Source organism: Trichosurus vulpecula, chromosome 6, assembly GCF_011100635.1.
Source record: "Trichosurus vulpecula isolate mTriVul1 chromosome 6, mTriVul1.pri, whole genome shotgun sequence".
Lineage (NCBI taxonomy): Eukaryota > Metazoa > Chordata > Mammalia > Diprotodontia > Phalangeridae > Trichosurus > Trichosurus vulpecula.
Window position 1 is genome coordinate 217,109,497 of NC_050578.1, and position 12,764 is coordinate 217,122,260.

Consider the following 12,764-nt stretch of genomic DNA (forward strand, 5'->3'; position numbering starts at 1 on the left):
CAATATAACTCCATTAATGAATCCTCTGATATACTTTGAGGGCTATGATCTGATCAAAGGCTTTTCATTCAAAGGATTTCCCTCCACTCTAAATGGTATAGGGCCTTGAATGTTTTTTTTTGTTTCAATTTTTGGTTTTTATTTTAAAATGTCTGCTCTGAACTTGACAAACACCAACAAAAATTTCCACATAAAAGAATAGATACAATATTGTTTGAGACCATGAATTTCATTATGTACAATTAAGATATATTATGTATGTATAGGACATTTAATTTAGCACATTATTTCCAAAGCTATTCTACTTGTTTTTGTTATTCTAGGAACCTCCTTCTGATCGCTTCTATACACTTTCTTTGCATCTTCACTGGTCATTCCCCCCACCCCTTTTTTTGGAGGGGGGCATGGCCATCATTAATCCTCTTCCCTTCCCCTGTAACAAGTGAAGCAAAACAAATCCACACATTAATCACGTCTGAAAAATTTGTTTCAGCCTGTATCTCTAGTCTAACACATCAGAGGCAATATTTCTGAAGGTCTTCCACCATTCCTTATATACAAAAGACAAGATCCTACCACTGCCTCTAGGGCTAAGCAGAGTATGGTGACCAGGAAACACTGATATACCAGACATAATCTAGTGAAAAAGGCAATCAGATAGTGAGGAGCCTGGAAACCATGTTACCCTGATGGTGAATTAAAGGAACTCACGATACTTATTTGGAATGAATGAACCAAACATTTATTAAGAATTTACTCCCTGCAAAGCACTAGGGCCATAAATATAAAAGCGAGCAGATCCCTGCACTCAAATGATTTACAAATTCTAATATGAAGAGGGTGCAGCTGCAAGGTAAGGTCTGCTTGTCTGAAGGGCAAAGCAGCAGGGTGGATGGCAAAGAGAAGGCGTGAGTGTGGGTGTGGTTTTAAGACGTCAAAGGTGGTCATAGGGAAGGGGGATTAGACTTATTTTATGTAGCACCAGAAAACTGAGCTGGAAGCAATGGGGGCTGAACAGTGGATGGTCAGATTTCACAGAGGTGTAAAGAAATATTTGTCAACAATTATATCGTTTAAAAGTGTAAATAAATAACTTTCAATAATAAAAGCTAGCATTTATATGGCTCTGGGAATCCTCTAAGTCTGGCTAAGGCTAAGAACGCTCTCCCTCCTCCTCCTCCGCCTCCGCCGTACCTACGGGCTGCCCTGGCTTCTTTTAAGTCGCAACTAAAATCCCACCTCCTACAGGAAGCCTTCCTCAACCCCTCCTCATTCCAGCGCCTTCCCTCGGTTAACTACCCCCACTTTTCCGGTACAGCGCTTGCCTCGTGGTGCATTTGCTCGCACGTAGTCTTCCCCGTTAGATTTTAAGCTCCCCGAGGGCAAGGACTTGTGTTCAGCCTTTCTCTGCATCTCCAGCGCTTAGTAAAGTCCCCGGCACCCAGCGGGCACTTAATAAACGCTTAACGGGCAGCCTAGAGCAGCTAGATGGTGTAATGGACAGTGTCGGGCCTGGAGTCAGGAAGACCTGCGTCCAAATCTGGCCTCAGACGCTTACTAGCGGTGCGACCCTGGGCAGGTCATTTACTGGCCTCAGTTTCCTCATCTGTAAAATCAAGTGCAGATGGAAATGGCAAACCACTCCAATAACTGCAAAGAGAAACCCAAGCGGGGTCACGAGGGGTCGGACACGAGTCAACAACGAATGCTTAACGACCGACTCATTCTATTTATAAATATAATAGATATCAATTAATTAATTAATGATAGGCATCGCTTTCGAAAAGCGCTTTACAAACATCTCACTTCACCCTCACAAGGCCTCTTGAAGGTGGGTGCTGTTGTCTCCCCCGTTTTACAGACAGGTAAACTGAGTCAGAGAGCAGCTCAGTGACCGGCCCCGGGTCCCAGGGGGGCGCCCCGCTCTCAGCGCTTCCCGCCACGCTACCGATCCTCCAGGGAGGGCTGCGGGACAGTCACTGGTCGAGGACGCTGTCAAAAAGGTGTCCTGCTCGGACAGAGGGGGGAGCTGCGGGCATTTGAGGCGCTTTCCAACACAGAGATTCCGCGCAACCCGCTCTCTTACAGCAGCCGTGCAAGATCGAGGGGACAGAGAGTCGAGCTGGGGTGGAAAGACCCGGGTTCAAATCCCGCCCTGGTCAAGGGCTCGCTGTGACGCTTCGACAAGCTCGGCCTCCCTCAGGACCCGCCCGCTCCCCGTCCACTTCTGGGCTGACGCTAGGGGCAGCTTTCTCTCTCCCCGCCCGGTCCACGAGTCCCGAAAGCTAAAGCGAATTTACCTCAGAGTGGGCACCGGAGCCTTTAGCCAGACGCTGCCGCCGGGACCGCCGCGCTCCGGAGGTCACGGCGCATGCGCCTCCTTCCGGCGCCCGAGAGGGACGCAGAGACGCCAGGGCCCCGGGGGGACGCGGCGCCGTCGCTTGGGAGGGGGTCAGGGGGGTGGGGAAAGGTCGCGGGATCGGGGCGCGTGGCGTACAATGGAGCTGCCGGCGCCGTGACTCGTCGCTGACGCGTTACGTTCGCGCCGACGTCGGCGCGCTGGGGCGGAAGATGGCGGTCCGGTGGGCGGTTGACTGTTGATCCGCGGCAGAGGTGCCGCGGAGTGGGTCGCGCGGGAGGCGCCTCAGGCTCGCGGCCGGCCTCCCGGCCGCCTCCCCGCACTCCCCCGTCGGCCGGCGGAGCCCCCGGCCGGGGCCGGTCCGGCCGCCGGCGCCGCCGCCACCATGTCCCTGCTGCAATCGGCGCTGGACTTCCTGGCCGGTCCGGGGTCCCTGGGCGGGGCCGCCAGCCGTGACCACACAGACTTCGTGGGGCAGACCGTGGAGCTGGGCGATCTGAGGCTGCGGATCAAGCGGGTCATCGCCGAGGGTGAGGGCCCGGCGGGCGGGCGGGCACCTGCAGCTGGAAGGAAGGGCTCGGCCGGGCACTGCTGGCGGGCGGGGGGGGGGGGGGGAGGTGGGAGCCGGGAGGGGTGGGAGGGTCGCATCTGGAGGTGAGAATCCCAGGACAAACCACATCTGGAGGGGGGGGTCGGGGTGGGCAGGCCACATCTGGGGGGACCCAGAGGAGGAGGGCAGCCCACATCTGAAGGTGAGGACCGAAAGCCAAGGGGGAGAACTGATCACTTGTGATAGGGGGATCTGGGGGGAGAATAGGATCACATGTGGAGGAAGCGAGTTGAGGTAGAGCACTTGTGGAGGGGGGGAGCTGAGCCGGGGTAGGTCACATCTCGAGGAGGAGAATAGGTCACATCTGGAGTGGAAGCTGGGAGAACACTGGTCACATGAGTGGCAGCTGAGGGGAGGGCAGGTCATAGCTGGAGACAAGGAGTCCTGGGAGATCCGGCTGATTGATTATCTTTGGGGGGGACAGATACCTAAGTGGGTCCCCGTTGTATATGGAAAGGAGAGGTGGGAAGCTGGAGTTTGGGATTGATGAAGTCTTGGTCTTTGGCAGAAAAAAGAGGAAAAGTGGGAGAGAAGCCGGAAGTACCCTGTTTGGTTTCTAGCAGATTATTGTATTTTCTAAAATAGCATCCGATTTTGAAAGCAGGGATTAGATTTTTTTTTTTTTTGGATAGGCAATCTGGGTTAAGTGACCTGACCGGGGTCACACAGCTAGTAAATGTCAAGTCTCTGAGGCTGCATTTGAATTCAGGTCTTCTTAATTGGGGGGGAAGGTGGGGGGGCGTGCTCTATTCACTTTGCCACCTAGCTGAGCAAGGCACTTAACCTCAGTAAATGTAAAAGGAGCTGTATCTACAGGTTCAGTTCTGTTCCACACAGTGTGTCTGATTAAATAGGGGATCTGATTGATGCTGAGATTAATGATATCTGGAATTCAAGTTTCAGTGGGAGAGTCAGGGAGCTTTTTTCATTATTTGGTGGTACTAAGAAGATGACACTGTCCTAAGCACTTATGCCTTGGAGGGTTGTTGCCCATAAAGATCAAGTGCTTCATGTTTAGAAGCTTTCGAGATCTCTTTTGTGAGATAGGGCACAGTTATTTGTTTTTCTGTGACTCTGTGTTGAGTCACAGGCGGCAAAATGAATAGTAGAATAGAACTGTACTGAACTAGATTGTTGTAGCTACTGTAAATAGTTCTCCAAACTAGTCATACAAGTTTGTAAACTTGTATTCTGAAAGACACTTTTCTGATGTTACTTGGTCATCCACCCTCTAATCTTTGTACCCTCTCCCTATCAGTGACTGAATCATTCTCCTTTTAAGAACAATATGGTTTCACATATTTTGGACATTGTTTTATGCTGTTTCAAACCTTGCAATAGATCAGTGTTGGTGTCATTTTCGTTAGTTGTGGAGTTTCTGTGATATCGAACTCCTGGGGAGTGAATGCATTTGGACACAGAGCATAGCACTACCATGGAGAATTAATAACTCTGGAAAAAAGGTCAGGGAATTCCAGCAAGCCTAGAATGTAATTAGGTAGGACTCTGGCCTTTGTGTTACCTATAATCTCAAAGCAACAAATAGCCCCATTTGCTATTCTTGTGTTTGATTGGGGGTGGAGGGTGGGGAAGGATATGATTGCCTGCTTGATCTGTTCTAGACATTGTAATAGGCATTTTCAGAGGAATGATGGGGTAAAGTTCTGTCCAGGAAGTATTTACTTTAATTCCTTCTTGTAGAACTGCCAGAAGGAAGAAATTTTAGTCCCTGGAAAGTAACTTGATGATTTAGTATTTTTAAGATAGCTCTGATCTCAGAGTTATCTTAGCTCTTAAGGGGATGTTGAGTGCTCTCCAGATATGTTAATTCAAGATACTCATCAGAAACTTTCCTGTTATATGTAAGACTTAGTTCAAGTTGTGAGAAATTCATTCGGCAAACATTAAATGCAGCAGGGGCACAGTGACAAAAGTGAAGCAGTTCCTCCCTTCAGGGAGCTTAACGTTCTGATGGGGGGGAAATGATGTGTATGCAGAACATTACAAAATAATTATAAAGAAAAGAATTTCAAGAAGACTGACATCTGCAGCTCTGGGGAATCAATATAGCGAGAAGGAGCAGCTGGAGTTTGGAGAAGAGTTGGAGGGGAAGAGCAGTACCAGGTTGGAGTCATTGTGGGTAATGCTAGGTCATTTGTTCATTTGTCACGTGTTACTAAGTGACTACTCTGGGCCTGGCATTCTGTCTGCCCCTGGCTATCCTCAATGCCTGGAATTTGCTCCTTCCTTGTCTCTGCCTCCTGGCTTCCTTCAGGTCTCAGCTAAAATCCCTTCTTTTGTAAGAAGCCTTTCTAAGTCCCCCAAATGCTAGTGTCCTGTCTCTAATATTATCTCCAGTTTATCTTGTATATATCTTGTTTGTACATAGTTGTTTGCATGTTGTCTTTTCCGTTAGATTTTTAAGATCCTCGAGGGCACACGTTATTTTCTCCATATTTATATTCTCAGTTCTTAGCACAGTGCATGATACGTTTTTGTTCAGTCATTATGTCCAACTCTTTTGACCTGGGGATCTGTCTGGTTTTCTTGGCAAAGACATTGATTTGCCATTTCCTTCTCTAGTAGATTGAGGCAAATAGAGGTTAAGTGACTTGCCCAAGGTCATACAGCTAGTAAGTGTCTGAAGCAGGATTTGAACTCAGGCCTTTCTGACTACAAGCCCAGAGCTCTGTCCACTGAGCTACTTAGCTACCTTCAACTCTGCCTGGTACATAGAAGGTGCGTAATAAATGCTTTTGATTTGACTGGACTAAGTCACTAAGTGACTAAGAATAACAAGATGTGGTGTTGAGGCATTGAAGGTGAGGAGTGTGTGTGTGGTGGGGGTGGGGGGGTGTTGTGTGGGCATGAGCATGAGCAAGAGCGAGCGAAGAACTCAAATTGTGTAGTTGCTTGAGCTAAGGGTACAAACAGTCGTGCTACAAGCAGTGGAGAAGTCAGGGAGTGAATGTGTTTGGGACAGACTGCCTTATCTTAGAGTAGAGCTGCCAAGAGCTTTATGTGATAGCTTTTGCTTTAGGGTATGAAATATTTGCCTGCATGCTGTTTTGTGTTACTAATATTTTCCCTCTTAACCTGTCTTTGGTGTGGTGACGAAAATGAATGAATAGATATTATCAAGTAACCATTATGTATGAAGCTTTGTTAAAGCAACTCTAAAGATCTGCAACTTAAATAGAAGGCAACTGTGGAACAAGGACATGTGCTATCATTCTAGACAAGTCAGAATACAAAATGTCTACTCAATTAGCTAAGATACATTTTGAAGTCTTATTTTAATCTCCACTTAATTTAGCAGGTACCTATAGTCTATATATACTTTGGAGGCTCTGCTTGAACAGTCTCATTCAGCTACAAGGAATGTAATTTTGCAGAAAACATGCATATCTGACTTATCATACTCCTCAACTTAATTCAGAAACTTTTATTATGGACCTGCTACGTATAAGGCATCAAACTAGATGTTAGGAAGAGCCGTAGGAGGTGGAGTGGGCGGGCATGGTTTACAGCAGTTTACATAGATGAGTAACTGGGAAAAAGGGAAAGAGAAACATTTGGAGAACATTAAATTGTTTAAAAGAAATGGAGAGAGAATATTCAACTGTGGAGATCAAGGGAGATTTCACGGAGGAGGTGGAACCTGGGCTGAGCTTTGAAGGGACCTGAGAATTCTGAGAGGCAGAGGTTAGAAGGGTGTGCATTCTAGGCAAGGGGGATGACTTCTGAAAAGGGATGTAAGAGAGATGGAATGTTCATGCTGTAATGCTAATATGCTGATTTGTTTGGAAAGTAGGAAGGGTGAAGGGGAAATAAAAGTAAGATGAATAAGACTGTAAAGGTAGGTGGGAACCAGCTTGGGGAGGGCCTCCAATGCTAAGCTGAAGAGTTTGTATTTTATCTAAAGGTGCTAGGGTTCTTTCAGCAAGGGTTATTGAGCAGGGATTAAAATTATTAGACTTGTACCTTAGGAAATTTGGAGAGAGAAAAACAGTTTAGGAGAGAGATGATGAGGACCTCAATCAGAGTGGTGTCCATGGGAGCTAAATGAGAGGAGAAGCCTCTAGAGATGTTATTGACAAGCCTTCACTGTCACTGCTTCCAGGGTAAGTCAGAATGTGCTGTGTACATGTTAGGTACTTAATGTGTGTGTCAGGTTGAATTTGGTGTTTAATGGACCGTGCAGGGATAAAAGCTGCTGTGCACATTCTCAGCATGAAATGGAGAAGTTGAGCAGGACAGGAAACACTTGGCCTTTAATAATTTCGTTCATTTTGCTTAGCTGACATACTAAGTATCTCTCATGTCCTCTAGGCAATTATGCTAGTCTGGGAGAGATACAAAGTTTAGATAAAGCATAGGTTCTGCTCCCCCGGGAGTTTACAGGACTACATGTACACAAATAACTAATTCAGAGTGATAGCTGAGAAGTACATGAAAAAAGTGCCAAAGCAGACTGCTGTTGAGGCTGCTCCCTCCGAAGGTTTGTTCTGGTGGACCAGTAATAAGTGTCCTGAGCTGTCTTTGATTCACATGTATTCTGAATCCACATGTAAATGCTTTTATGTGTGGTGATGGATTGGATTATGACATTGCTTCTCACATGTGTGGCTAATTCCAAGTTGATTATTAATTTAAAAGCAAGTAAATAAAATGCATATATAAAATAACATTTTTTTGCTCTAGGAAGGCTGGACAGGTTCTCAGCGTCCTTTGCCTCCATTCTCTCAGTAGATGTTTATGGCAGGAGTCAGTGTGCATTATGAGTTAGTCAGAGATTTAGCATTGGCTCTGTGTCCTGCTCAAAATAAGACGAAGGGGGAGAAGAAAAATGCAGGGCATACCCTGCCCAGAAGGTAAGGAGCTTACATTCTGGTTGATCAGAGGCCTGTCCTGTGGAACGATTAGAGTACAACGTAGGCCAAATTCATCAGCCTTTTCTCAGGCCTGTCTTACCTTATCTAGCAATATCTGACCCTTTAAATTACCCTTACTTTTTGAAACTCTCGCTCTTTAGCACCCTTGATAACAATACCATCTCTGTCCCTGGCTCTGTCTCTTCCATCTACTCCCTAAACGTGGGTACTTTTCAGTTCTTATCACTGAATACTGTCATCTTGGAGCTCTCATCCACTCTCATAGTTTCAGTTATTAACTTCTCTGAATGATTGCCAAGCCTGTATTTCTACCCTTGATTGCTTTTCTGAATTCCAGTTGAACATTTTCATCCTCATAGATAACTTCCACTTAGCTAACGTGTATTCATCTCAAAATCAGCATGTTTAAAACCTGTTTTTGTTTCTTGACCCCATAGGTGAGAAACCAATATATGTGTATATATATGTGTACATACATATATGTGTGTGTATGTATTTGTGTGTAAATACACGTATATATGTATACATGTGTGTATACAAACACACGTGAAATATATTTTTCTCTTATTGGTGCCCCGAATTAACCCAGTCAGCCACTCAGTCTTTTTTTTTTTTTTTTTGGTGAGGCAGTTGGGGTTAAGTGACTTGCCCGGGTTCACACAGCTAGTAAGCATCAAGTGTCTGAGGCTGGATTTGAACTCAGGTTCTCCTGACTCCAGGACCTGTGCTCTATCCACTGTGCCACCTAGCTGTCCCCAGCCACTCAGTCTTATAGTTTCTTTGCTTGTAATGCCGCCTCTTTTAAATACTGTTGTTGCCGCTAGTTCAGGGCCCCATCCTCTCATACTTAGATAACTTCATTATTCTTGTAACTGACCTTTCTTCCTCACACCTTTGCCTTCAGTCTGTCTATCCATCAATCAATAACCATTTATTGCTTACTCTATACCAGGCACTGTGCTAGAACCTGGAAACACATATACTAGTGTGTGAGGTAAATAAAATGTGAAGACTTCACAGGGAAGATATGTATAAATGTAAATATCTATATCTATACTAAGAAATGTTTAAAAATCCAGAAATAGGGAAGTGGAAAATTCTGAGGCCATAAGAGTCTGATGGCTCAGACTCTGGGAAAGCTTACCCTGAAACTTTTTGTTCTTTCTTCTGGTTCTGGTTTAAAGATTTGCTCAGTAAGAATAGGGTCACTGTGACCTACTTTCCTTTACTGTAAAAGTACTGTAAGAGAATGGAGAGGGTCTCCCCCCTCCCCTTCTCCTATTCTCCTTCTTTAGATTTATAGATGTCACCTCAGTTGTAATCATTAACTAAGGGAATGGGAGTTGGAGTTTCTGTGCCTCGATTTCCCCGGTTCTTTGTCCAGCTTTCGAGCTCAGATTGTAAGCCTGCCTCCCAGCCAATAGTGAGAAGGGTCAGAGGTGGGCGGGAATTCTCTTGTGTTAGGTATAATTATGGGTGCTTTCCCCCTTGTAAAGCGCCTCCCTTGCTGGATTTGTTCTAGCGGGGGATGCCCAATTCTCGAGAATTGAATAAAATTTATTTCTGTTCCCATCCTGAGATGGCTCCTTATTAACTTTTAATTGGTGAGGATCTTTCATCCCACACACTAGGAATGAAACAATCTCTGCATTCAAGGAACTTAGGTTGTAAAGGGGGAGATACCAAATGCATGTGTAAATAGCTAAATACAAGGTAGTTTGGGAGGGAGTATCAGGAAAGGCTTTTTGGAGGAAGAGAAAAATTCTGTGATGAGGAGTTAAGAAATGAATGCATTCCAGCCATGGGGAATGGCCAGTGGACAGGCAGGGAGACAGGTCTGGCTTCATGGCATGGGTTGATCTTCTTAGACACATTTTGGTGCTATTATTTTCCTGCTTAGAGTCCTTTAACAATTTCTTACTGTTTATAGGATAAAGTCCAAAGTCATACTGGCATTCACATTTTTCATACTTTTCCAGTTTTATTTTAGTAGTAGTAGTAAGCTTCTTGATTTTATTTTTTAAAAATCTATCATTTCCAGGACCTAACATGGTACCTGACATATAGTAGGCATTTAATAAATACTTGTTGAATTAAATTCCCCTCTAATTTTCTGGACGAATCCTCCTTTCTGGACAAAATGGTTTAATTGCTGTCCACAGAATGGGCCGTGTGCTTTCCCTTCCTCCATCTTTGCTCTTATTGCTCTTCCTATTCAGAATGTTATGCCAGCTCTCTCTCCTAATCCTTTCTAGAGACTAACTTGAGGTCTACCTTCTTCATGAAATCTTCCCAGACCAGTCCCACACTTGTCTAAATTCATGGCATTAATTGTCATTACCATTTATTTGACAATCATGTACTACCTTGTGACATCTCATTAATATTTCATTTATTATTTTTGATTTTTCATTCATGTCTCCCTAAGAAAAGAGTATGACATAATGGAAGGAATACTCGATCTGGAGTAAGGAGGACCTGGGCTCAAAGCTTTATTCTGTTAATGTCTAGTTGCATGACCTTGGTTAAGTTGCTTTATCTCTGAGCCTCTATTTCCTTATTCATAAAATGAAATTGTATTAAATCAGAGGTTCTTAATCTTGTGTGTGTCACGAACCCCTTTGGCAGTCTGGTGAAGTCTACCAACTTTCTCAGAATGATGTTTTGTTTCCCATACTCATAATTGAAGGATTTGTTAAATTTCAGTTAGAGTAGGAGTTCTTAACTTTTTTGTGTCATGTCCAGTGAAACTCATGGACCCTTTCTCAGAATATTTTTAAACCCATAAAATACATAGGAACAGAAAGTAAACCAAACGTTAATGAAAATAAAGGTGTGGTTTTTCTTTTCTGTCCAAGTTCATGGACACTTTGAAATCTGTCCATGGACCTCTTCGGGGAGGGTGTGTCCAAGGACCCCAGGTCCTTGGACTAGATGATCTCTAAAGTCTCTTCTAGTTGACTGGAATTAACTAGTTGAAATTTATGGTAATGTCTGCAAGGTCCAAGATCTTAGGGGCTATGTCTTACATTTCTTCGTACCCCTTGTAGATAGTAGATATTAATAAATATTAGTTGATCAGCTGACACTAAATTGTGTGATGTAGTCAGTATACTCTGTAGATATTCAAAGAGAGCCAGATCAATATGGTTTGCAGTGGTTAGAAAGATTTCATGGAAGGGGTAGGGTACAATTTGAAGGATGACCCTAAATAATGTAACTGAACAATGTGTGTACTAGATTGTCTATAGTCCAGAGATAGCATCTGTCTCATTTCCTCCAAACAGGAGAAAATTTTATTTGAATAAAACTATATGCCGTCATTAAAAAAAGTTTTACTTATGCCTTTTGTTTTCGCATCATAAGATTTCTGAATATATCCCTTGTCTCACAATCATGCCTTCCCTTATTACATTTTTTGAATTAAATGGAGAGGAGGGAAGCATTTGAATTCTAGGGGACAGCTGGTGCAGAAGCAGAAGCCAGGAGATGGAATAGTATCTGGAGGGTGGGGTGGGGCAGGGCAGATAGCTGACTATTGTAGGTGGTGGTGGTGGTGGCTGTGTGTGTGGGGGAGTGGTGGTGAGGGGTGATGATGTAAATCAACTCTGAAGGATAGGCTGGCACAAGGCTGCAAAGGGCTTTAAGTGCTTAACAGAAGGATTTCTGTTTTAGCCGAAAGGCAGCAGGGAGTCATAGAAACTTCTTGAGCAGGGCAGTAACATGGCTATTTGGCAGCTGAGTGAGGATGGATTGGAGAGAGAACCGCTTTGATGTAGGGAAACAGATGAGGCCTATTGTAAGAAGTTCAAGTGAGAGGTGATGAGGACCTGAACTACAGTGACTCTGGTGTGAGGAGAGAAGACTGGTCATTGAGCCAGAAGGGAGACAGTGTGGTAAGGTGCCTTAACACAGTGCTTGGTACATAGGAGGTACTTGATAAAGGTTTATTGATTGATTTGGAATCAGAAGACCTGGGTTCAAATCCCAACATTGTCTGTCTTGACGTGTGTAACCTTGGACTAGTTAATCTCTTAGTGCTGCCGTCTAATCCTAGGCAGACTTGAAGGTCTCTTCCAGCCTTAAATCTGTAACCCTAAGGGACATTTGCCTTCAGGTTTGGGATAGGGGTGTGAAGAGGATTTTAACTATTAAGGTCTCCCTGGATGGCAGGAAATGAACTGTTTCTAGATACTCGGTGATAGGAGAGTAATTATTTCCTGTAACTGTTGGGATGTCAAGGAACAATGGTTTTATTTTTTCAGTATTTAAACCATGAATTAAATAATTGCCAGTATTTAAACACTGGTTGTGGTTTGCCTAGGGAAGGAGGTAGGAAGCCCCAGAATACTGGAGGTCATTAGTTATTTTCTTGTAGATTTGCTTTCTTTTTCTTTGGTACCTTGGGGTTGCTGTTAAAGGGAATCTCAAAGATTAATTAATTAAGGTTGCTGAGTATGATCGGACTGGGCTTCAGACTTTGAATAATTTCCACCTCCCTCCTGGCTACACTCCATTCCCTCCTCTTTCTAATTTGTATTAAATGTTATATTTTAATATAAGCCCAAGTCAAACAATAATTAGGTAATTAAGCCATCAAAAGAAATAACAAGCCTCCAGATTGTGGATTATCTATAAGTGAATCTATCCTTTTGGGTGCAGGTAGCCTACCCCCAGCATCCTTCCCAGTACGGCTTCTTTCTCAGTTATCCAGATTACTTACTACCTTCTCATCTCTTCCCGCGCCAGTGCTTACTGCCACCAAGTCCATGGCACAGTGGTGGAGTGCTATCTGGTACAGGAAACAACTGAGAGGCCAGTTTGTCTTAAACAAATGAATCAATAAACATTTTTTAAGATCAGAAACAAAAGTGAAGTAGTCTCTGCCCCTAGGGACATA

The 12,764-nt window shown here is 44.3% G+C and overlaps 1 protein-coding gene across 2 annotated transcripts in view; it reads left to right on the forward strand.

Moving 5' to 3' along the window:
• The first annotated feature begins 2,652 nt into the window (after positions 1 to 2,652).
• GAK (cyclin G associated kinase) overlaps positions 2,653 to 12,764 on the forward strand; it is a 131,359-nt gene continuing 121,247 nt past the window's right edge. The window contains exon 1 of one of the 2 annotated variants that reach the window (XM_036765549.1): positions 2,653 to 2,889. In XM_036765549.1, the coding sequence (XP_036621444.1) occupies positions 2,745 to 2,889 (145 nt within the window). In that variant the 5' untranslated portion in view covers positions 2,653 to 2,744. The remainder of the gene's footprint in view (positions 2,890 to 12,764) is intronic. The other variant, XM_036765548.1, reaches the window with a different exon arrangement.